At 41.9% G+C, this 23,893-nt stretch overlaps 1 protein-coding gene across 2 annotated transcripts in view; it reads right to left on the bottom strand.

Moving 5' to 3' along the window:
* Positions 1-22,760, bottom strand: part of CUNH3orf20 (chromosome unknown C3orf20 homolog) — a 108,845-nt gene extending 86,085 nt beyond the window's left edge. The window contains exons 1-5 of one of the 2 annotated variants that reach the window (XM_033210803.1): positions 21,684-22,760; positions 14,521-14,577; positions 13,663-14,276; positions 12,493-12,633; positions 6,767-6,886 (exon numbers count right to left, since the gene is read on the bottom strand). In XM_033210803.1, the coding sequence (XP_033066694.1) occupies positions 6,767-6,886; positions 12,493-12,633; positions 13,663-14,140 (739 nt within the window). In that variant the 5' untranslated portion in view covers positions 14,141-14,276; positions 14,521-14,577; positions 21,684-22,760. The remainder of the gene's footprint in view (positions 1-6,766; positions 6,887-12,492; positions 12,634-13,662; positions 14,277-14,520; positions 14,578-21,683) is intronic. The other variant, XM_033210804.1, reaches the window with a different exon arrangement.
* Between the last annotated feature and the right edge of the window lie 1,133 nt (positions 22,761-23,893).

The following is a 23,893-nucleotide window of genomic DNA, read 5'->3' as shown; positions in this document are numbered from 1 at the left end:
AATATCCTTCAAAATGAAGAAATAAAGACTTTCCTAGACAAACAAAAGCGGAGGAATTTCATCAACACCAGACCTCTCCAGAAAGAAAAGGTGTTAGTATAAAACTCACTGGTAATAGTACAGAGAAAACCAGAATATTACAATACTGTTACTAAGGTGTGTAAGCTACTATTATCTCAAGTAGAAAGACTAAAAGACAAATCCATAAAAAATAATAGCTACAGGTCAGCGTGGTGGCTCACGCCTATAATCCCAGCACTTTGGGAGGCCAAGGCAGGCAGATCACTTGAAGTCAGGAGTTCGAGATCAGCCTGGCCAACATAGTGAAACCCCCATCTCTACTAAAAATACAAAAATTAGCTGGGTGTGGTGGCATGTGCCTGTAGTCCCAGCTACTTGGGAGGCTGAGGCAGGAGAACTGCTTGAACTCAGGAGAAGGAGGTTGCAGTCAGCCAAGACATGCCACTGCACTGCAGCCTGGGTGACAGAGCGTGACTCCTTCTCAAAAAAAAAAAAAATAATAATAATAGCTACAACAACTTTTCAAGATATAGTACAATAAAATATAAATAGAAATAACAAAAAGTTAAAATGTGGGGGGATGAAGTTAAGGTGTAGAGTTTATTAGTTTTCTCTTTGCTTATTTGTTTATTTGTTTATGCAAACAGTGTGAAGTTGTTATCAGCTTAAAATAATGAGTTATAAGATAGTATCTGCAAGCCTCATGGTAAACTCAAATCAAAAAACACATAATGGGTACACAAAAAATAAAAAAACAAGAAATTTAATCATACCACGAGTAAAATCACCTTCAGTAAAAGGAAGACAAGGAGGAAGGAAAGAAGAATAAGAAGACCACAAAATGGCAGGAGTAAGTCCCTACCTATCAATAATAACATTGAATGTAAATGGACTAAACTCTCCAATCAAAAGACATAGAGTTATTGGATGGATAAAAAAACAAGACCCCATGATCAGAAGCACATTCCACTTATAAAGACACACATAGACTGAAAATAAAGGAATGAAAAAAAGATGTTACATGCAAATGGAAATCAAAAAAGAACAGGAGTAGTTATACTTAGACAAAATAGATTTTGAAACAAAAACTATAGAAAGAGACAAGGAAGGTCACTATATAATAAAGAAGTCAATTCAGCAAGAAGATATAACCACTGTAAATATATATATACCCAACACTGGAGCAGCCAGACACATAAAGCAAATATTATTAGAGCTAAAGAGAGAGAAAGACCCCAATAAAATAATAGCTGGAGACAGCAACACCCCGCTTTCAGCATTGGATAGATCTTCCAGACGGAAAATCAACAAACATCAGACTTAATCTGTATTATAGACTAAATGGACCTAATAGATATTTACAGAACATTTCATCCAATGGCTGCAAAATACACATTCTTTTCCTTAGCACATGGATCATTTTCAAAGCTAGATCATATGTTAGGTCACAAAACAAGTCTTAAAACATTAAAAAAAAAAAAAAAACCCTGAAATAACAGCAACCATCTTCTCTGACCACAATGGAATAAAACTATAAATCAAAGAGGAATTTTGGAAACTATATAAATTCTTGGAAATTAAACAACATGCTCCTGAATGACCAGTGGGTCAATGAAGAAATTAAGAAGGAAATTTTAAAAAATTCTTGAAGCAAAAGACAATGGAAACACAACATACCAAAACCTATGGGATACAGTGAAAGCAGTACTAAGAGGAAAATTTATAGCTGTTAAGTGCCTACATCAAAAAGAAGAAAAACTTCAGCCCAGGCATGGTGGCTTATGCCCGTAATCCCAGCACTTTGAGAGGCCAAGGAAGGTGGATCACTTGAGGTCAGAAGTTCAAGACCAGCCTGGTCAACATTGTGAAACCCTGTCTCTACTAAAAATACAAAAATTACCCAGACATGGTGGTGCGCGTCTGTAATTCCAGCTACTCAGGAGGCTGAGGCAGGAGAATTGCTTGAACTCGGGAGGCAGAGATTGCAGTGAACTGAGATCACACCACTGCACTCCAGCCTGGGGCAACAGAGTGAGACTTCATCTCAAAAAACAAAAAAGAGAAGAAGAAGAAAAACTTCAAATAAACAACCCAATGATGCAACTTAAAGAACTAGAAAAGCAAGAGCAAACCAAACACAAAATTAGTGGAAGAAAAGAAATAATAAAGATAAGATCAGAAATAAATAAAATGGAAACAAGAAAAACAATACAAGAGATCAATAAAAACAAAAGCTGTTTTTTTAAAAAGTGAAACAAATTTGACAAGCCTTTAGCCAGACTAAGAAAAAAAGAGAGAAGACCCAATTAAATAAAACCAGAGATGAAAAAGGAGACAACTGATATTGCAAAAATTCAAAGGATCATTAGTCCCTATTATGAGCAACTATATGTCAATAAATTGGGAAATCTAGAAGAAATGGATAAATTCCTAGACACATACAACCTACCAAGACCGAGCCATGAAGAAATCCAAAACCTGAACAGACCTATAACAAGTAACGAGATTGAAACTATAATAAAAAGTCTCCCAGAAAAGAAAAGCCTGGGACCCAAGAGCTTCACTGTCAAATTCTACCAAACATTTAAAGAACGTACCAATCCTACTCAAACTTTTCTGAAAAATAGAGGAGGAAGGAATATTTATAAACTCATTCTATGATGCCAGTATTACTCTGATACCAAAACCAGACAAAGACACATCAAAAAAAATAAAACTACAGGCCAATACCACTGATGAATATTGGTGCAAAAATCCTCAATACTAGCAAATTGAATTCAACAACACATTAAAAAGATCATTCATCATGACCAAGTGGGATTTATCTCTTGGATGCAAGGATGGTTCAACATATGCAAATCAATCAATGTGATACATCCTATCAACAGAATGAAGTACAAAAACCCTATGGCCATTTCAACTGATACTGGAAAAGCATTTGATAAAATTCAACATCCCTTCATCATAAAAACTGGGTATAGAAGGAATATGCTTTAACATAGTAAAAGCCATATATGACAGACTCATACCTACTATCATACTGAATGGGGAAAAACTGAATCTTTCCTCTAAAATCAGGAACACGACAAGAACGCCCACTTTCACCACTTTTATTCAATATAGTACTGGGAATCCTGGCTAGAGCAATCAGAAAAGAGAAAGAAATAAAGGTCATTCAAATTGGAAAGGAAGAAGTCAAACTGTCCTTGTTTGCAGATCATATGATCTTATATTTGGAAAAACCTAATGACTCCACCAAAAAATTATTAGAACTGATAAACTCAGTAAGGTTACAGGATACAAAAATCAACATACCAAAATCAGTAGCATTTCTATACGCCAACAGTGGACAGCCTGAAAAAGAAACTAAGAAAGTAATTCCATTTAAAATAGTCACGAACTAAACAAAGAAATGAAAGATTTCTACAATGAAAACTATAAAACACTGATGCAAAAAAACTGAAGATGACATCAAAAAATGGAAAGCTATTCCATGTTCATGGATTGGAAGAATAAATACTATTAAAATGTCCGTACTACCCAAAGCAATCTACAGATTTAATGCAATCCCTATCAAAATACCAATGGCAATCTTCACAGAAATAGAAAAAACATTCCTAAAGTTTATATGGAACCACAAAAGCCCTAGAATAGCCAAAGCTATCATAAATAAAAATAACAAAACTAGAGGAATCACTTTACCTGACTTCAAATTATACAACAGAGCTATAGTAACCAAAACAGCATGGTACTGGCATAAAAACAGACACGTAGGCCAGTGAAACACAATACAGAGCCCCAAAATAAATCTATACATCTACAATGAACCTATTTATGACAAAGGTGCCAAGAACATACACTGGGGAAAGAACAATCTTTTCAATAAATGGTGCTGGGAAAACTGGATATCCATATACAGAAGGACCCCTATCTCTCACCATATACAAAAATAAAATCAAAATGGATTAAAGACTTAAATCTCAGGCCACAGACTATTAACTACTAATAGAAAACATTAGGGGAAACTCTCCAGGACAGTGGAGTGGGCAAAGATTTCTTGAGTAATACCCTACAAGCACAGGCAACCAAAACAAAAATGGACAAATCAGATCACATCAAGTTAAAAAGCTTCTGCACAGCAAAGGAAACAATCAACAAAGTGAAGAGACAACCCACAGACTGGGAGAAAATATTTGCAAACTACCCATTCGATAAAGGATTAATGACCCGAATATATTAGGAGTTCAAACAACTCTTATAGGAAAAAAAAATCTAATAATCTGATTGAATGAGCTTTCAAACTCATTCTTCTCAAAAAAAGACACATAAATGGCAAATAAGTGTATGAAAAGGTGCCCAACATCACTGATAGAGAAATGCAAATTAAAACTACAAGGTGATATCATCTCACACAGCTAAAATGGCTTTTGTCCAAAAGACAGGCAACAACAAACGCTGGTGAAGATGTGGAGAAAAAGAAACCCTCATAACTGTTGGTGGGAATGTCAATTAGCACAACCACAGTTTGGGGGTTCCTCAAAAAAATAAAGATAGAGCTACTACACAATCCAGCAATTCCACTCCTAAGTATATACCTGAAAGAACAGAAATCAGTATAATAAAGAGATATCTGCACTCCCATGTTTAGGGCATCACCTTTCATAATAGCCAAGATTTGGAAGCAACCTAAGTGTCAATCAACAACAGATAAATGGATGAAGAAAGTGTGGTACATACAGGTAATGGAGTTTAGTCAGCCATAAAAAGAGAATGAGATCCTGTCATTTGCAACAACATGAATGAAACTGGAGATCACTATGTTAAGTGAAATAAGCCAGGCATGGAAAGGCAAACTTCGTATGTTCTACTTTATCAGAGCTAAAAATTAAAACAATTAAACCCATGGAGATAGAGAGCAGATAGTCACCAGAGGCTGGGAAGGGTAGTGTGGAGTGGGAAGGGCTAATGGATACAAAAAAATAGTAAGAATGAATAAGACCTAGTAGTTGATAGCATTCAGGGTGATTACAGTCAAACATAATTTAATTATATATTTTTAAATAACTAAAAGAGCACAATTGAATTGTTTGTAACACCAAAGATAAATGCATAAGATGATGGACACCCCATTTAGCTTGATGTGATTATTGCGTGCCTGTATCAAAATATCTCACATAACCCATAAATATATATACTAACTATACCTACAAAAATTTAAAATTAAAAAGAGTTATGTGAATGTGGTCCCCCTCTCTCTCTGCCTCAAAATATCTTAATATTTTTGGACTGTGGTTGACCATGGGTAACTGAAACCACAGAAAGGGGAAACCCTGGATAAGGAGGACTTCTGTATTTAACTTTTGCTTTGAAACAACCTTGCTCAAGACATCACCCTCAGGTTCATTAGGCAGAAAAAGTCATTAAATCACCAGGTGTCTTGAAGGTACTTCCTTTTCCCTCAAACTGACTGTGGGATCACAGGGCCAGATCTAGGGCCAGCTCAGGAGGGCACATGATAATGGAGTACCAAGCCAGGTGCACATGCAGTGGGGTGCTGGCAATGGTGCTGTGGGTTATTGTACCACAATGAGATGAAGCACATATCAACACAGGTAAAGCAGTCAGGAAGGTGTGGCAGCTGCCGAAGCTACTCCGTGCCTGGAAGCTGAGGAGGTCAGGTCCTTTAAGCAAGGCATTTTCTGTCTTACAAGTCCACATCTGTATCCCCAGCATTTGGTATAGAGACTGACAGTTACCAAGTGTTCAATAACCGTTTGTTCATTAATGGAAAGAGTATAGGATCAGCTTGATATGGTAAGTGATGAAATACAAGGCACGCCCATGATGACCATCTCTCTTTTACCAACATGGAGGTGAGGGCTGAGGAAGGTGGGTCACACAGCCAGCCAGGGGTGGGAGCATAGAGGAAATCCAAGCTCCTTGGCTTCCAGCCTTACCTCCAGTGTCAGTGGGAATCAACTGGGCAGCCTGAGCATTCCTGCCTGCCATCCACCCCACCTCACCACCTTCAGGAATGTGGTCCTCTCCTACCTACCCTGTCCCCACAACCCATCTGTCATAGCTAGCAAGGTGGACCTGGGAGCTCTGCCAGGCTTTTCCCTGCTCTCTGCAGCCCCAGCCTGTCTCTCCTCTGAGCTTCTTCTTGAGCAGGTGTTGTTAGACTGGTTGTCTTCAGCTGCCACGTGTTCTCTTCCTGAAGCCTCTCCTGTGTGTGTCTTCCTCAGTAGAATAGGAGTATCTTCTATGTCTTTGTTTCCTGCCCACACAAACTTGCCCAGTTTGGGATGTGCAACTGAGGTCTACCAGGTTCGATATCCAAATACCTCTCTTCAGATACTAGTTCCCCCACTTGCTGCGTGACTGGACAGAGCTGTTTGAGCAGAGGCGTGAGTTTGGGATACTGTAGGGGGTGGAAGAGATGGGTTTGGTGGGATGTTGTCCCAGGGGAGGGACACCACATCACTGGGAAAGCAGGGCACAAGCAAACTGAAATGATGAGCCCGTGCTATGCAGTGATAGGGCTGGCTGTGACAACCTTTCCATGAGCAAATCTGTGTGGACAGCTGCCAGATCTCCAGGTGGAGCCACTATGTATCCTTCCAATCAGAAGACCAAATCAAACCATCCCACCAACCTACACAGGGTAGACAGAAACCTATCCCCCACCCCACTGCCACCACCAATGAATGGTAGGCTATGAGGCCTTGCTAGGAACCATTGTTACCTATTTTCTTCTTGACTTCTTTTCCAGTAGAGAGGGAAAAGCTCAGACAGGCTGTGGAAGAGTGGTAGATCAGCTGGTAAGGCGAGTTCACCCCAATGGCGGACATGTTTGCAAGGGACTCTGGAGTGGGAGAGAGAGAGATTCTTCTTTAACCTGTTTACTTTTAATTTTATTAGCCAAAAATGTAACATGGATTTCTTATTCTAGTAGTACGGTGGGTCAGACACTGTAAAGTGACGCATTGTTACAAAACACCTAGATCTTGGAAGAAGGAGATTTTGCAATGCACCAGCAGAGCAATTAGGGGAAATCTTTATAGTTCCCCTCTGCAGTGCCTCTCTTCCCCAACCCTCTCAAGACGCGGACCGGAACAAGGAACAGCAAGCAAGCACAAAACGTGATATTACTCCAAGGGCAAAGGCAGATATCGGTGCTACACCAGGTTGAGAGGATAAGCCTTGGGCCAGTAAGAAGGAAATTAAGAATCATCTATTCCCCCTTATCTAAGCCACAGAAATCAGATGCTTCTTCAATAATATATCAGTCTCTTGCAGAATCACAACATCTTGTGTAGAATCACTTGATGTCTGACCACTTAAGAATTAAAATGTAGCACCCTTATGGCTAGTGGAAAATCTTGCTCATTCTTACACAAACCTCACCAAATCATTTGTTTATTCTTCCCCCAAATATAGTCATTTCACTGGTTAGGCATGAAACCATTGTTAGAAAATGTTAGGTGATTCACTCACCACAGCTCACTCAAATTCAAAAAGAAAATGGCAAACTGGACCTCCTAAGCAGACAAAGACTACAGAGATGCCACAATGGATGATAAAACACAAAAGTAATCACCTCTGCAAGTGATCCAGAAGCTGAAATTAAAACAACTTTCAGGACCTTCTAACTTGGTAGAAATGAAAAGAACTAACAATGGCCAGTAATGGTAAAGAAGGAATAAAACCCATCAACCCTGCTGGTGTAGAGAGAATCCAAATTAAGTGTGATTTCAGAAGAAGAGCTATATATATACTGAGACCTCTGCTCCAATAATCCCTCCCCTGGAAGTTAACCAAATACAACAGAAATAAGAAGCCACGTGCATAAAGTTGCCTATTACAATGCATATTATACAAATAACAAAAAGCCTGCAAACCTAAACATTTAGGTAAATGTGGAACATGAACATTACAAGGAATCTATGCCCACTCAAACTGACAATTATTTAAAGTATACAGCCATGTTGGAAAACAGTTGTACTCTGTTAAGTAAAAGAAACTAAGAAACAGAAAAACTGCAATACCCTAAAAATATATATACATACATGAGCACAGGAACCACAGAGGAAACTGCCAAGGTGAAAGTAGCTCTTATATAAAGATGGCAGGATTGTTTCCTCTTTTTTGCATTTTTATTAATAATATTGTCGCCAACTAAAAATAAAGGAGCAGTCTGGTTTTCTTCAGTGACAAGCCAGGGCTAGTAGGTATCAGGACAGGAGGGAAGACTACTTAGCACAGGAGATATTCCAGATACACAGATACAGCTTTTTTTTTTTTTTTGACAGTCTCACTCTGTCATCCAGGCTGGTGTGCAGTGGCACAATCTCAGCTCACTGCAACCTCTGCTTCCCAGGTTCAAGCAATTCTCCTGCCTCAGCCTCCCAAGTAGCTGGGACTACAGATGTGTGCCACCATGGCTGGCTAATTTTTTATATATTTTTAGTAGAGACAGGGTTTCACCATGTTGGCCTGGCTGGTCTTGAACTCCTGGCCTCAAGCAATCCTCCTGCCTCAGCCTCCCAAAATGCTGGGATTACAGTCGTGAGCCACCACACTTGGCCCGGTAACAACTTTAAAAGAAGTTAACTCTTTTGACTTTTAACCAGCTTTTGTCTACCTCACATAAGAGGATGGTCCCAAAAAACATAATTCATGCAAAAAAAAATCACCAGAGTTTGAATCTTCTTTTTTATGTCCGAGGAGCACTATCTAAGTAAAGTCCTTTTAGGATGAATGAGTGTTTTTCCAAAAGAAATGGATCACTCTGTTTTTGTTTTGCTACTTAGATTTTTGTCTTTAAACTATAGGCTTATTTAAAGAGAGGAGCATCTGCATCAGTAAGTGCCAACAAGACAGGGAGGCTTGCTAGGGAGTGTGATGGAGAGGGGCACTCTCAGCAATCGGCTGCTGAGCAGGACAGCAAGATGCAGAGATCACCCAAAAGGCCCCCCGCCCCCTTCCCAGCTCAGCTTAACTCACTTCCCATTCTTCTCCATTAGATGAATCACAACCCACATGGGATGCCAGAAGCCACTGTGCCTCCCTCATCCTGAAAGAATGCTGAAACACTTTATGAGAAGGAGGTTAGTAGTGAGGACCATTTTCCTTTTAAAGGTGAGGAGACATGATATTTAGTTAGGAGTGGCTCAGGCAGGTATGCGGCCCAAGGGTTGGGCTGGAGCTACCTTGACATCTGTCATGGGGTTCTCATGCACATGCAACAGGCTACTTAGCAGCTGTGCCCCCAAATGAGGGAGATCTCTAAGCCCCAAAACAGAATGCAAGGTGCAGAGCTCTGTCTGGTGATCACCATCTGCACAAATAATTACAGCACAACTAGAGGACCTGTGGCCTCAGAGTCTAGCTGATCTAAACAAAACAGGCACAGTGTAACTTCCCCTAAAACAGAGATCTTCATTTCATGGTAAACACTGGGGGGAAGAGTGTTTTATTACAACTTTGTATTAGAAAAGGAAGCCAAAATTTATCAAAATAACATTTTACCTTGTATTTTAAAAAATTAGTTGGTACTCTAAGAACACATTAAGTCTTACAAAGCAAGTAAAAATGACTGCTGGGTGTTCTGAGGCAGTATGGCTTCTTTCTTCCTGAATGATTGTATCATGGCAATAAAACATAAGGCCCTTCATCTTTTCCTTTTGGAAAATTATTGAAGAGCTTTACTGCTTTTTATTTTTTCTCCATGGAGTCATGGTCCTGTGTTCAGTTTTCCCTTCTGCGGCAGGCGGCTAGTGCTGCTCCGCCCTATCAGGCATCAGGGCCATTGGAGGGGCATTCTGCAGCTCTCCAGCATCATTTTCATTGACTTCATGAAATCTTACCTTTTTTTCCCCAAGATCTGCAATTTTTCTATGTAGTTTATTTGCACTGTATGTGTGTATTACCAGATGTTTAATCTCTGACCATCAAGGGAGCCAGACAAAGACACTGACTCAGTGGACAGGGAGAGAGGCTAAATGGGGACTGACTCTACAGGTAAGGGCAAATTGTTGGGAGATAGAATTTTTTTATGCTTCCTATAAAACCTCACATCAGTGAGTACTTTTAGGCATTCAAAATGAACACCTGTGTATTCACCAAGCTTAAGACATAAAACATTGCAGAGCAAAAACCAAATAACTTCATTTAAAAATACATTAAGGACCCAAATAGACATTTCTCAAAAGAAGAGACACAAATGGCCAATAGTTATATGGAAAAAATGCTCAATGTCAGTAATCATCAGAAAAATGCAAATCAAGACCACAATGAGATACCACGTTACATCTGTTAGAATGGCTATTACCAAAATGACAAAAGCTAACAAGTGCTGGCAAGAGTGTGGAGAAAAGGAAACCCTTGTATGCAGCTGGTGGGAATGGAGATTGGTGCTGCCGTCATGGAAAACAGTATGGAGTTCCTCCAAAATTTAAAAATGGAACTACCATATGATCCAGCAATTCACTTCTGGGTATTTATCCAAATAAAAGAAATCAGTATTTCAAAGATATATCTGCACTCCTATGCTCATTACAGTATTATTCACAATAGCCAAGATATGGAAACAACCTAAGTGTTCATCAAAGGATAAATGGATAAAGAAAATGTCACACACACACAGACACAGACACACACACACACACACACACACACACACACACACACACGAACAGGATTCAGCTATTAAAAAAGGAAACCCTGGGCTGGGCACGGTGGCTCATGCCTGTAATCCCAGCACTTTGGGAGGCCAAGGCAGACAGATCATGAGGTCAAGAGATTGAGACCATTCTGGCCAACATGGTGAAACCCCGTCTCTACTAAAAATACAAAAATTAGCTGGGCGTGGTGGCGCATGCCTGTAGTCCCAGCTACTCAGGAGCCTGAGGCAGGAGAATCACTTGAACCTGGGAGGTGGAGGTTGCAGTGAGCCAGATCATGCCACTGCACTCCAGCCTGGCAACAGAGCGAGACTCCATCTCAAAAAAAAAAAAAGTTAATCCTGCCATTTGCTACAACATGAGTGAACCTAGAATATATTATATGCTGAATGAAAAAAAAAAAAGCCAGAAAAAAAAGACAAATCCTGTATGATCTCACATATATGAGGAATCTAATAAAGTCAAACTCAAACTCATAGAAGCAGAGAGGGAATGGTGGTTGACAGGGACTGGAGGGTGGCAGCTGGGGAGTGGGAAGATATTAGTCAAAGGGTACCAACTTTCACTTATAAGAGGAATGAGTTCTGGAGAACTAATATACAGCATGGTGATTGCAGTTAATATCACTGTATTGCACACTCAAAATTTGCTTGGGGAGTAGATTTTGTGTTCTCAACACACACACACACACACACACACACACACACACACAGAGAGAGAGAGAGACAGAGTTCACTGGGTGAGAAAAAAGCAACAAAAAGAACATTACAGACTCAATTGCTTGCTGTCTTCCAGATCCTGTTCCCCTTCTCTCTTCCCAGAGATCACTTCCTCAAATTTCCCCCTTCATGTTTTTATACTTGTACTTTGTGTAATATACCTATGATATATTACTACTTTACATGCTTTTAAACTTTGAAAAATAATATCCTCCCATAGCTTCCTCTTTTTTTCCTTAATACTATCATTGGAGATTTCTCTCTGTGAATATCTATGCTTTAGTGCCGCACTCATTTTCATGATTCATTATGTCCCACTGTCTAAATGGACCTTAATTTATATATTTTTCTCTTGTTGATAAAAAAATAAACATTAATTTTTGCCATTCCAAAGAATTCTGCAATAAACATTTCTTTTTTTATTTTTAATTTAAAGACAGAGTCTCACTATGTTGCCCAAGCTGGTCTTGAACTCCTGGAGTCAAGGGATCCTACCACCTTGGCCTCCCAAAGTGCTGGGATTACAGGCATAAGCCACCATGCCCGCCTGTAATAAACATTCTTGTATGACTTCTTGAATATGTGTGTGAGCTTCCTTTGCGCTGTGTGACTCAAGTGCAGCCTGTGGACTGCCACTGACCCACAGAGGCCATGACCAGGCGAGCACAAAAACTGAAGGTGAGCACTGAGAGGCCTGTGCAGCAACTTGACACTGCTGTGACATTTATCGTGTGTTTAAAAGGGTCGGTCTACAACAGATTGGACGTTTTAAACATGAGTCTTTCACTGCACATAGCTTGAGAGCACAGCTCTAGGGAACAACCTCTAAGAGGAGCTGCTGGGTTGTGAGGTGTAGCCGTTGCCAACTCAGCAGATACCACCAAACCACTCTCCACGGGAACTGCACCAATTCATCCACTCACCTGTAGCATTTGAAACCTGTTGCTCCACATCCACCTCAATTCTTAGAAATGTCAAACCTTCAAACTGGGGGTTTTGCCTTTCCATTGCATTCCTGCTGATATTGTTTGCACTTCTCACCTAAGGGCTGAAGCTCAAGTACCCACCTTTCCACAACTGTCCGCTGCTGTAGCCACTTCTCCCAGCTGTGCCGATCAGGCAGTTGAAGGCCATCTCTTTGGCATTGAGGTGGAGGAGCTGGCTGGCCTCCACAAAGCGCCTGGTGATGTCCAAGGGGTTGGCACCCACTAAAGCAATGATAGAAAGCAACACATGTCCCTCCTAGCACGGTGCTAATGCTTCCAGTAAAGGACCTCTGTAAATGGCCCAGGAAAGAAGGGTAGAGTAAAGCGCTATTCCTAGGGTATGCAGGGGTGAGGGGGCTACTGCGAAAGGCTCTCAAGCTCTCAGGACCTTTCAGGTGTTGCTTTGCTCTCCTCCCTTTGCCTATCTCTCTTCCTACCCGTAGGCCTGGGTACCAATGCTATTGGTTTCTGAAATGATGCAGCATCCAGAAGTCTTGATCACTGGTGCTGCTCTAGGTCCTGGCCTTGATCCTGGGATGGCACCCTCACTTTGGAAGGACCCTAGTTCTTTTTTTTTTTTTTTTTTTTTTGAGATGGAGTCTCATTCTATTGCCCAGGCTGGAGTGCAGTGGCGTGATCCTGGCTCACTGCAACCTCGGCCTCCTGGGTTTAAGCAATTCTCCTGCCTCGGCCTCCCGAGTAGCTGGGACTACAGGTGTGCACCACCACGCCTAGCTAATTTTTGTATTTTTAGTAGAATCAGGGTTTCACCATATTGGCTGGGCTGGTCTCAAACGCCTGACCTCGTGATCCTCCTGCTGGGATTACAGGGGTGAGCCACTACGCCTGGCCTGGGACCCTGGTTCTTATGACTCCCCCTCATTCTGGCTCTACTAGGCTCTGTCTGGCTACTTCCCAATCGGCCCTCCTGATTTGAAAACTTCACATGCCACCTGGACATGGGTGCTGTCTCCCCACCTCAGCATCATTCTCACAAATACTACCCCTCAGTGCTTCTGACCTCACACCATTCCTATTGCTAAACTTCAAATCTGGACTCTGCAAAGGTGGGGCAATGGCAGGAAAAATGGGAGAACAGGGAGGAGTGAGAGGATGATTCCAGGAGCCACAGAGGGAAGGCATCCAATTCCTACAGCATACTCACGGTTGCCACCTGTTCCCAGCATGTGCCTCTGAGATGCCTGTCTGTAGTGGGTGTGGTGGGCACATACACAAACATGTGGGCCTTACCCGACATAGACTCCACCATGGCCTTCATCTTCAGTTTGAGGAGCTCCGTCAGCAGGTGGATGGACTGCTGCTGAAACCTGTTCAGGGTCTCCTGCTGGGCGCGCACCTGACGGGCCATGGTGGGAGAGGGGGTGGAGTGCTTGGCAGTGGTTGCCAGCAGCAGTGGATGTGGTGGTGCTGGTGGTGGTGGAGGTAGTGGCTTCTTCAGTGTGGGGACCTGCACAAAGGTGGGTTCCATGAGCACCACCAGGGGGGCTCCAAAGCTGACCTCCAGGCCCAAGATGTCGGACGGGGTAGGCACTGAAGGGTCACTGATGAGCTCTTCCCAAGTGAACTCAAAGATGTTTCTGATGCCCTTTGGTATAGAAATGCCTGCATTCTGGCAGATCATGAGGAGTTTGGAGATGCGGGCCAGTAGCTTGGGGGCCATGGCTGTGTATTGCTGGTATAATTCTAGGTTACTCTTGATGTAACTCATGAGAGGGACCTTCAGCTATAAAGAGAGCTCTCTGAGAGTTGACTGAGAGCAAAAGTTCTTCCCTATGGTGAAGGCTTGGAGATGGACAGAATGGATGTGCTGAAATGACCCTTACAGGTCATTGAGCCAGTGGTTCCTATCCGGAAAGGACAAGAAAAGAGTTAGTCACTCTCCCCATAGTAGGGCAAGGGGATGTCCCCCTCCCTTACCTACCCAGAGACACCATCAGAGAGACCAATGTTAGTGAGTCACTTTGGGAAGGGTCTGGTAATAAGTATCGTTTCAGGAAAGCTTCAAGGACAGTCATACTAACTGGGTATAGGACCCTGGGGGGCTGGAGGAATGGAAAGGCTGGGGAAGAGAGAAAGGTCCCATTGCACCTTTTGTAGTTAGAGATCCAAGGGTGGAAGATCTGCTTGTGGTCAATCAATAAGAACCTGCAAGAACAAAAAGATGTTTCACTGGTTCTCTTTGGAAGCGAGGGATGCAGAAGCTCCTGGCTACAATGCCAAGATAGGCTTGGAATTATCCAACACGTACATCTGAGGGCAGACAGGAAAGAATGAGAACAATGCATTTTCTAAGCTCAATCACTAATATAATTTGCCAGATTTCATCAAATCCAAGACATTCATGATCAAAGGATGCACCATCTTATAAGAAAAAAATGAATGTAATCTGCCATTGACTGTAAGACATACCACAATTTCAGAGATGTTAAAGTTGGAAAATACGTGCCTGAAAATCAATGGACTATAATAAATATTTTTCCACTTTAATACTATAGTAGTGTTTACCTTGACATATTTCTACATTGTGTTTTATTTCTACCTTCTTAACTTATATGAAAAACAGACCACTGGTTGAAGAGAGGAAGCATAAAGAACAATTTAATGAGCAAAAAAAAAAAAAAAAAAAAAAAGGCTAGAAAAACCTGTAAATACATTGGCAGAATTTTGTAACCAGATACCGAAAGTTTCATTTTTCTGATCAAAATGAACCTGACAGCAGTCTTTAGTGATATATCAAATTAAAACTAGTCACATCTTATGCTACGCAAAAATGATTTGTTTCTTGTAATTCCCAAGGGACTTTATGAGCGCGTGAGCCTTCGTGAAAGACTCAAGAATCCAGAGCACACGGCAAAGGTCAACCCGAGGGAGACTTACAGGAGGAGGGGTGGGGAGGTCTGTCCCCTTTGCTGATGGCCATCTTCAGCATCTTGATGCAGAGTTACTGAGTTGTTTCTGTTGTACAACTCCAACGACCCTAACCAGCCCACTTACCAGGAAGGGCTGCTGGCCCGAAGCTTCTGACCACACTTGTCAGTGAGTGTAGCTGTCCAACCATCTCTTCGACCACCTTTTATCCTGACAACCACTCCAGCCAACACACCTATGTCTTCTTTTCCACTAGACAATGCTCCCTTTCCCTTTTCAAACTCTGTCCCCCCCAGAGCCACCCCAAGTTCGCCATTCCAGGACAGCCTGCCTGGTGCCCACCTTCCGTGTTTACAGGGTAGGCTCATGGCCATGAACTCGTGTGTCAACCCAGTGGTGAGAAGACTATCATCTTTCTTGTTTTTCTAAGAATCAGAGCTCTTGGTCAGGAGTCACCGTCTGCAGACTCCTGGCATGGAGGCCATTCCAAACACCACACTAGTTTTTCATGGTCTCTGACCTGCCTTTGTCCATCTATCAGTAACAAAATCTCCAAGGAACATGAGCCTACCCTTCTAGCATGCTGCTGTTTTGCAGATACTAGAGCAAACCCTTCTAGCATGCTGCTGTTTTGCAGATACAGTGGCTTCCTATGCCTATTTGTTGACCCCCTGACATCTCCATTCCTCAGCTTTGCAGACTGGGAAAAAGAGGCTTTGTTTTTGAAATTATAAGTCCACAGGACAAAGAAACCACTCAGAATTCCAGTCATCTGGGCAACCAGCCAGAAGGATCCGACCCTGACTGTGCAGGGCAGAGTTTTTCTTTTTTTAAAGTCAGGACACAAATCAGAAGAAGGAGATAATACAGATCTTGAAATATCAACTGGTTTGGGAAATTTGTCCCCCCGCCTCCTGCCACCAGTTCCTTTGTTTTTGGAGGTTAATTCTGAAGATATATCTTACAGATAAAAGCTGAATTTTCGAACAGCTTTATTGAGATAGAATTCACATACAATCCACCCTTTTTAACGTGTGTACAATGGTTTTTAGTATATTCAGAGTTGTACAACCATTACTATCTAATTTTAGAACATTTTATTGCCCCCACACAAAACCCATCATCAGTCAGTCCATTTCCCCTCACCCTCAGGCAACCATGCATCTAATTTCTGTCTCTATGGATTTGCCTGTTCTGGGCATTTCATAAGAATAGGATCATCGACTATGTGGTTTTTTTGTGACTGTCTTCTTTCACTTGCTGTAATGTTTTTGAAATTCATCCACGTTATATAGCATGTATCAGTACTTCATTCCTTTTAATGGCAGAATAATAGTCCCCTGTATGGATATACCACAATTTGTTGATCTACTCATTTGTTAATGGGCATTTTGGTTATTTTTATTTTTTGGCTTTTATGAATAGTGCTATGAATATGCATACATAAGCTTTTGTGTGGGTGTATGTTTTCATTCTCTTGCATATGTATACCTAAAAGTGGGATTGCTGGGTCATAGGGTAAGTCAGTGTTTAACTTTGTGAGGGCCTGCCAGACTGCTGCATCATTTCACAGTCCCACCAGTGGCTTTATAAGAATTCGAATTTCTCTCTTTGCCAGCACTTGTTATTATGTCTTTTTGACTCTAGTGCTATCTTCGTAGATGTGAAATTATGTCTCATTGTGGTTCTGATTTGTATTTCCCTAATGACTAATCTGTATTTCCCTAAGCATCTTTTCATATGCTTATTGGCCATTTTATATCTTTTTCTGAGAAATGTGTATTCAGATCTAAAATCTGTTTTAAAAAGCAATGTCATTTTAAATTAAATGTGGAGATAACCTATGTTTATTCCGTATATTTACATCTCTTCAAAACACAGCTAGAGTTGACCATGTGACTACATCCTGACCTGAGATACAGATGAAGCTCCTGCGTAAAGGACCCTGAGAAATCTGTTTGAAGGAGGCTGCCTTCAGGGAAAGAACATTTTTTTTTTTTTTACGAGCTGACCTCTCTAGTCCTTCTTGCCTGAAATGGATAAGATGATTGCAGCTCCAGCAACCGTTTTGAGCCACAAGGTTACCCTGAAGAGGGAAACCTCGCATTAAAAATGGCCAAGTTGCGCAGCAGAACCTGGGCTCCTGATGACATTGTGGCACCCATGCCAGCACTTAACCATCCACCTCCAAGCTTTTCCCACATGCAAATGAACCTCTAATGCCTTTAAGCCACTTTATTCAGCTCTCTGTTCTGGCCATTGAAAGTGATTCCCGACTGACCCCCAGCCATGTTAGATCATCACTCCTTCCTTTCCATTTATCCAGTTTCTATTTTGTCATTCATTTTTCCATCACTGAGACCTGGATCTTGACCTCAAGTAGCTCAGCAGCTAACAGGCAGGGCAGACTTATAAAATCGACTTATGTGATAAGGGTCACAATACAGAAAAATGTACGAAGGCCATGAAAACAAAAAAAAAGAAAAGAAAAGAATTGGCACTAGACAGTGTTCTAAAAGATGAGTAAGAAGTTGCCAGGCAGATAGGAAGAAGACAGGCATTCTAGGAAGAAGGAACGGCACCTACCAAGAGATGGTGACATTGGAAGCATGGTGGGCTCCAAAGACTGCACGTACCTCAATACATGCAATGGCTGGGGTGTGGGGGAATCTGTGGGAGAGTAGCAGATGAAACTTGGAAAGTGGTCTAGAATCAGATCTTGCAGGGCCTTGTATGTCATTCCCAAGAATTTGCATCGGCTATATAATCAAATACTCCATGCAAATACTGAAATGTATTGTCTTTAATGGCTAATTGTGCCCCATATGGTATCATCTCTGCAACTGGAGGGCAGGGGCCATGTCTTCTCTTTTATAATCTCTACAATGCTAAGCCCAGCGCTGCTACATGCCAGAAATGGAAAAATATCTGTGGTATTAAAGTAAGCCACATAGCCTAAGGGACCCACGTAGATGGTTATAAACAAAGCTTCAAGATGCAATTCCCACAAAGAAATAAAATGTATAAGAAATTTACAAAAGATATGAGGGATGACCATGGACGCAGCACCTTCTTCAGTCAACAATATGCTGCATGTCTCCACTGTTTCCAGTCAGCTTCTGGGACAGGGATGGGGAAGGCACAGGCCTTCCTCTTGTGGGGCTCACAGTAGAGAGAGGAGACACACACACAGAACGCTACAGTAAGTCACAGTGCTCTCTGCAAGGCGGAATGGAAACCCAGAGAAGGAAGTGTCACTGGAAGGCCTAGAGTTAAGGTTCTCACGTCACATGAATGTGTGTTCAGGCGATGTGACCTTGAACCCAGCCTTTGATTTGTGTGATGTTCCCAATGGCCACATGTGACACTAGTCCCCACCTTCAAGGACTGTGAGGATTAGTGAGGTGGTGTGTGTGAAGGACCAGCACACACACAGCACAGTTGAGTGATCAGTAAATGTTAAGTAGAAAAAGGTCATTATTTGAAGTGGTCAAAGGTTGTATTCCAGGTGATGGGCACAGTTCTTGTATGGGCTGAAGGCTCCAAACAGCCCTGACAAGTTTGGGGAACAGCAGGGAACTGGAGACTGCTACAGGGTAGTGTAGAGGTGAGGAGGGTAGGACCAGGTGAGAGGAGCCTAAGCTTGATCTTGTAGCTGATGGGAAACTACTGAAGTTGGCAAACAAAGGAGGCACCTGCACTGTAATAGTGCTCCTTCCGCTGCTGGCAGCATGGAGGGAAGTACGGTGGGGTGAGTGCAAGATGGACAGCTGCTGCTAGGGGGTAGCCAAGGATGTGAGCTGCACCCACAGCACACTTACTTCTGCCTACGATCAAAAAGGATGTTCAGGACAGGCATGGTGGCTCACTCCTGTAATCTCAGCACTTTGGGAGGCCAAGGCGGGCAGATCACCTAAGGTCAGGAGTTCAAGATCAGCCTGTCCAACATAGGTGAAACCCTGTCTCCAGTAAAAACACAAAAAGTAGCTGGATGTGCTGGTGTGCACCTGTAATCTCAGCTACTCAGGAGGCTAAGGCGGGAGAATTGCCTGAACCCGGGAGGCAGAGGTTGCAGTGAGTTGAGATCATGCCATTGCACTCCAGCCTGGGCAATGGGAACGAAACCCCATCTCAAAAACAAAAACAAAAACAAAAGCAAAACAAAACGGATTTCCAGTCCTAGGAGTACCTGGAAGGGTATAAAAAGACACAGACCCAGCAAACTGCCAGGGGTACATGGTGGCACAAAAGCAGGACAAGGAGGAAAAGTGAAGTTCTGAATGAGCTTCAGGAAAATCAAGGGTACTCAACCAGAAGGCAGCTGAAGGGAAATGGGCATAGATTTAAAAGCAGAGAGATGGCATACCACCACCCCTTTACGGGCACTGATCCAGAACACATTTTTCGGTCAAAGCATACACAGCTGTATACATAAGAAGAAAATCAAACTAAGCCTCCTCAGGTTATCTGGTCGTGGCGTTCTCTGCTATTTTCCCTAGTTTCTGGCTCTCTGATTTTAATCAGAAATACTTCTGATAAGGGCAGTGAGTCCAGATGTCAGCACGTGACTGCAATTTGTGAGCAGGCATGGCTTTAGGCTAGGACAGGTCTGAGAATCAGCCCTCATTAGATGCATAAAACAAATGGAGGTGGGCCTAGGAAAATGAATAGATGCTGTTCTCTGTACTGTTAAGCATATAAAACAGCATTCTGGACAGACACTTGAATTCTCTCGGCAGAGAGAAGGAAAGAAGGGCTCGGCTAGAGAGAAGTGGATCTTAGGGTGAACAGGGTCGGGGCCACTGCACATAAGGTTGAGCTTAACTTCATGTGAAGCCAAGGTTTAATGTGACACTGGAATCTCATGGTGGCCATCCTGGAGTGGATTCACAAGGAGATTCACTGTGGTATCAAAGGGCCCTTACTGTGATGGGTCTCCTGACAAGACCCATCAAGAAACATAAAATCGACCATCTCTTTGACCCAGTGATCCCGCTAATGAAAGTGGCACCCCAGGGGACAGTTTCAAAATTGGGGGAGGAGTGTCGGGGAAGGTATCTGTATAAAGATCAATGTTTGTTAAATCGTACTAAAAGATGCTTACAGTCACTTCATTCCCTATAGTGAAATAATGATGTACGTTAAACTGATGAACTATTAGGCAACAACTAAAAATAACTAGGAAGTTCGGTTTTAGAAATGTTAAAGAAAGAAGAATCAAATAGTGTGTATACACTGATTATACATTCCATGAAAATCTGTACAGATCATAAGTTGAACATAGAGATACAAAGCCTTTTCTTTTTAAGGAAAAGGTAATTATTTTTGGAAAAACAATAAAACCTGGGTTCCCAGCAAAGACAGTGGCACAGTTACCAGACTACTTGCAACCTGGGAGACCTGTACTGGGAACAGGGCCCACTCTTGTACTTTTTGGTTTTCAAAAACCGTGAACAACTATGGCTGTGTGTGGAGAGGGTGGTGTACCCAAAAAAAAAAAAAAAGGCGGGGGTAGGTGGAGGGGAAGGAATGCAGTACACAACAGAGAAAATGCTTAAAACCTGGCCAAACTGTTACCAAGCATATGAGTTTTCAGAGTTAGTGAGAATGTGGCATTTAGAAATGTAGTGGAGGGCCGGGTATGGTGGCTCACACCTGTAATCCCAGCACTTTGGGAGGACGAGGCGGGCAGATCATCTGAGGTCAGGAGTTCGAGACCAGCCTGGCCAGCATGGGTGAAACCCCATTTCTACTAAAAATACAAAAGTTAGCTGGACGTGGTGGTACATGCCTGTAAGCCCAGCTACTTGGGAGGCTGAGGCAGGAGAAATGTTTGAACCTGGGGAGAGGAGGTTGCAGTGAGTTGAGATTGTGCCAATGCACTCCAGCCCGGGCAGCAGAGTGAGACTCCATCTCAGAAAAAAAAATAAAAATAAAATAAAAACAAAAACAAAAGAAATACAGTGGAGAAAGAAGCTGTTTCAATTGAGGACAGAAAAGATGCAATATTTCTGGCTACTTCTACCACTGGACAAACGCTCACTTACTATGAGTGACTATATAGATGCAGCCTGGGATTTATTAAGAAACACCATAACAAAACATCAATAGGGCCAAGATGACAGGTTTTCACTACAACACCTTACTTCCTTTGAACATTTGGATTTTCCAGTTTTCCTAGACAATGACCTATACCAATCACACCATCCCTGGCCTCTCACCCCCAGTACACACACCTTAAACATGAAGATAATGTCCACAGCCCACCGGGGCAAAACACCTCACCCAGCCAGCTAACAGGGCAGGCAGCATGACTACGGTAGTTTCGTCTACTCTCATCTTTTCAGTGGGTCAATGAATTCCTTTCAATTATCATCACTTACCTTAGCCATGTAGTTTTTTACACGAACTGCTTGCCAAATAACCGACTTAGCTCAATTTACTGACTTAAAAGGACACAGTATGGCATGGGCAACTCCAGGTTGTGTTAACTGTGAAGACCAGTACCCATCTCCGTTCCAAATTCTAAACTCAACTACCTCATCTGCATGTCACAACAAGGTCAGCTGAAAACCTCCCTGCGGGCTGCACTTGAGCTTTCACAGGGAATAAACGACCCCACAAGTCTGGTAAATGTATGGCTAAACGCAGCAGGAATCTCATGTATATGGATCTGAATGTTCTCCTTTGGGAATTCTGCAGCAAACAAAATGATTTATTGAGCCAATTCAAACGAACTCTACCAAAACACACAAAGGCCTGGAGGAGAGATTACAATGAAAGTAAATAATTCCAGGCAATTTTTGATCTAAAGCATTTTGCTTAGCTCAACAAAGGCACAAATGAGGTGTGCTCATGTTTTTCTATAGGAGGTTTTTGCCACTACTTGCTCCCAAGTTAAACATGGCCACAGAGTACTGTGAATGTTTAATGTCTGCCTGGGAGAAATGTATTGGCCAATACTTTAGTTACTAATGGGAGGATTATGTATAGTCGGACCAGGAAGCGTGTAAAGGCAGATCACTTAGAGCCGCTGTGTCCAGGACAGCAGCACTAGATACAAGGACCCTTTGAGCATCTGAAATGAGGTTAGCATGACTAAGGAACTGGGTTTTATTTTTTCAAACTTGATATTCAATCCAGTTACTGAAAAACTTTACTATGTTTAAGTGTCTTTGGAACAACTTGGATATGAATTTGTGTTTTTCAACTGCACGTTTTATAAAACCTAAATACAGATCAAGTATTCCTGATGAAAAGTTAGCATACAAATTGAGATATGCTATAACTGGATACACAGTGAGTTCTGAATTCTTAGCATGAAAAGAATAATTTCAGATCTCACTAATAATTTGCATATATTGAGTACATGTTAGAATATTTTAGATACGCTGAGTTAAAAATAATTTCACTTTTTAAATATGGTTGCTAGAAAATTGAAAATGACACTCTGGGCTTATTTTTTTAATTTTGAGACGGAGTTTCGCTCTTGTTGCCCAGGCTGGAGTGCAATGGCACGATCTCGGCTCACTGCAGCCTCCGCCTCCCAGGTTCAAGCGATTCTCCTGCCTCAGCCTCCCAAGTAGCTGGGATTACAGGCATGTACCACAAGTTTATTTTTTATTTCTGTTACAGGGTGCTGTTTTAAGAGTATGGAGCTGACATCTAAGAACTCTAATGCCATCTGCTGGATACACTGGTACAAGACAGGCCCGTGTCACACAGTAAGACTGTGATGGTGTGTCAATACTCAAAGAACTGGATCTGAAACAGAAAAGGGCTCACAAAACACTGAACTAAATTTATACTGTTAAGAGAGGATTATAAATAGGTTTATTTAGTTTTTGAAATCCCAGATAAAATGTGACTCACAGTTATTAGACAACAGTGACCATGAGCCAATGAGCACAACTGCTTCGCCGTCCACCCGAATGCCACAGGCATGGATGTGGTCACCTGGGCTGGACCCTTTGTGATGCTGGCTTCCATACCTACAGCTCTTCATGCTGCCTGCCTTGCCTCTATCTCCCTTCTCCTTTCCACTCCAGTCAGCCTTGGGTCCTTCTGCTCTGTGTTACACATACATCCTCTTTCCATCTTTTGTCTATTCATTATTTTCTTTCTACCCTTTCTTTTTTCTATTTTTCCTGTGATTCTAGCATGTCTAATTATTCTATTTTTCTTTTTAGTATTCCAATTTTTCTTTTTTTCTCCTCCCTCTTTATCCTACAAGCTGTTTCAGTTGGTTTTGTAGTTTTAGCTCTTACATTTAGGTCTTCAATTCATCATGAGTTGATTTTTTGTATGTGGCATGAGGCAGAAGTCCAAACCCATTCTTTTGCATGGAATATTCAGTTATCCCAGAACCATTTGTTGAAAAGACTGTTCTTTCCCCACTAGATGGTTCTGGCACCACTGTCAAAAATCAGTTGACCACGGATATATGTTTTATTTCTGGACTTTCGCCTCTATTCCACTGATCTATGTGTCTATTCTTATGCCACTACCACACCGTGTAGATTACTGTAGCTTTGTGGTCAGTCTTGAAATCAGGAAGTGTGAGTCCTCTTTGTTTTTTCTCTAGATTGTTTTG

This window comes from Trachypithecus francoisi, unplaced genomic scaffold (assembly GCF_009764315.1).
Source record: "Trachypithecus francoisi isolate TF-2019V2 unplaced genomic scaffold, Tfra_2.0 Lachesis_group0, whole genome shotgun sequence".
NCBI classification, from domain to species: Eukaryota; Metazoa; Chordata; class Mammalia; order Primates; family Cercopithecidae; genus Trachypithecus; species Trachypithecus francoisi.
Note: the sequence above shows the minus strand (reverse complement) of the source record. Positions and strands in the feature narration are given on the sequence as shown.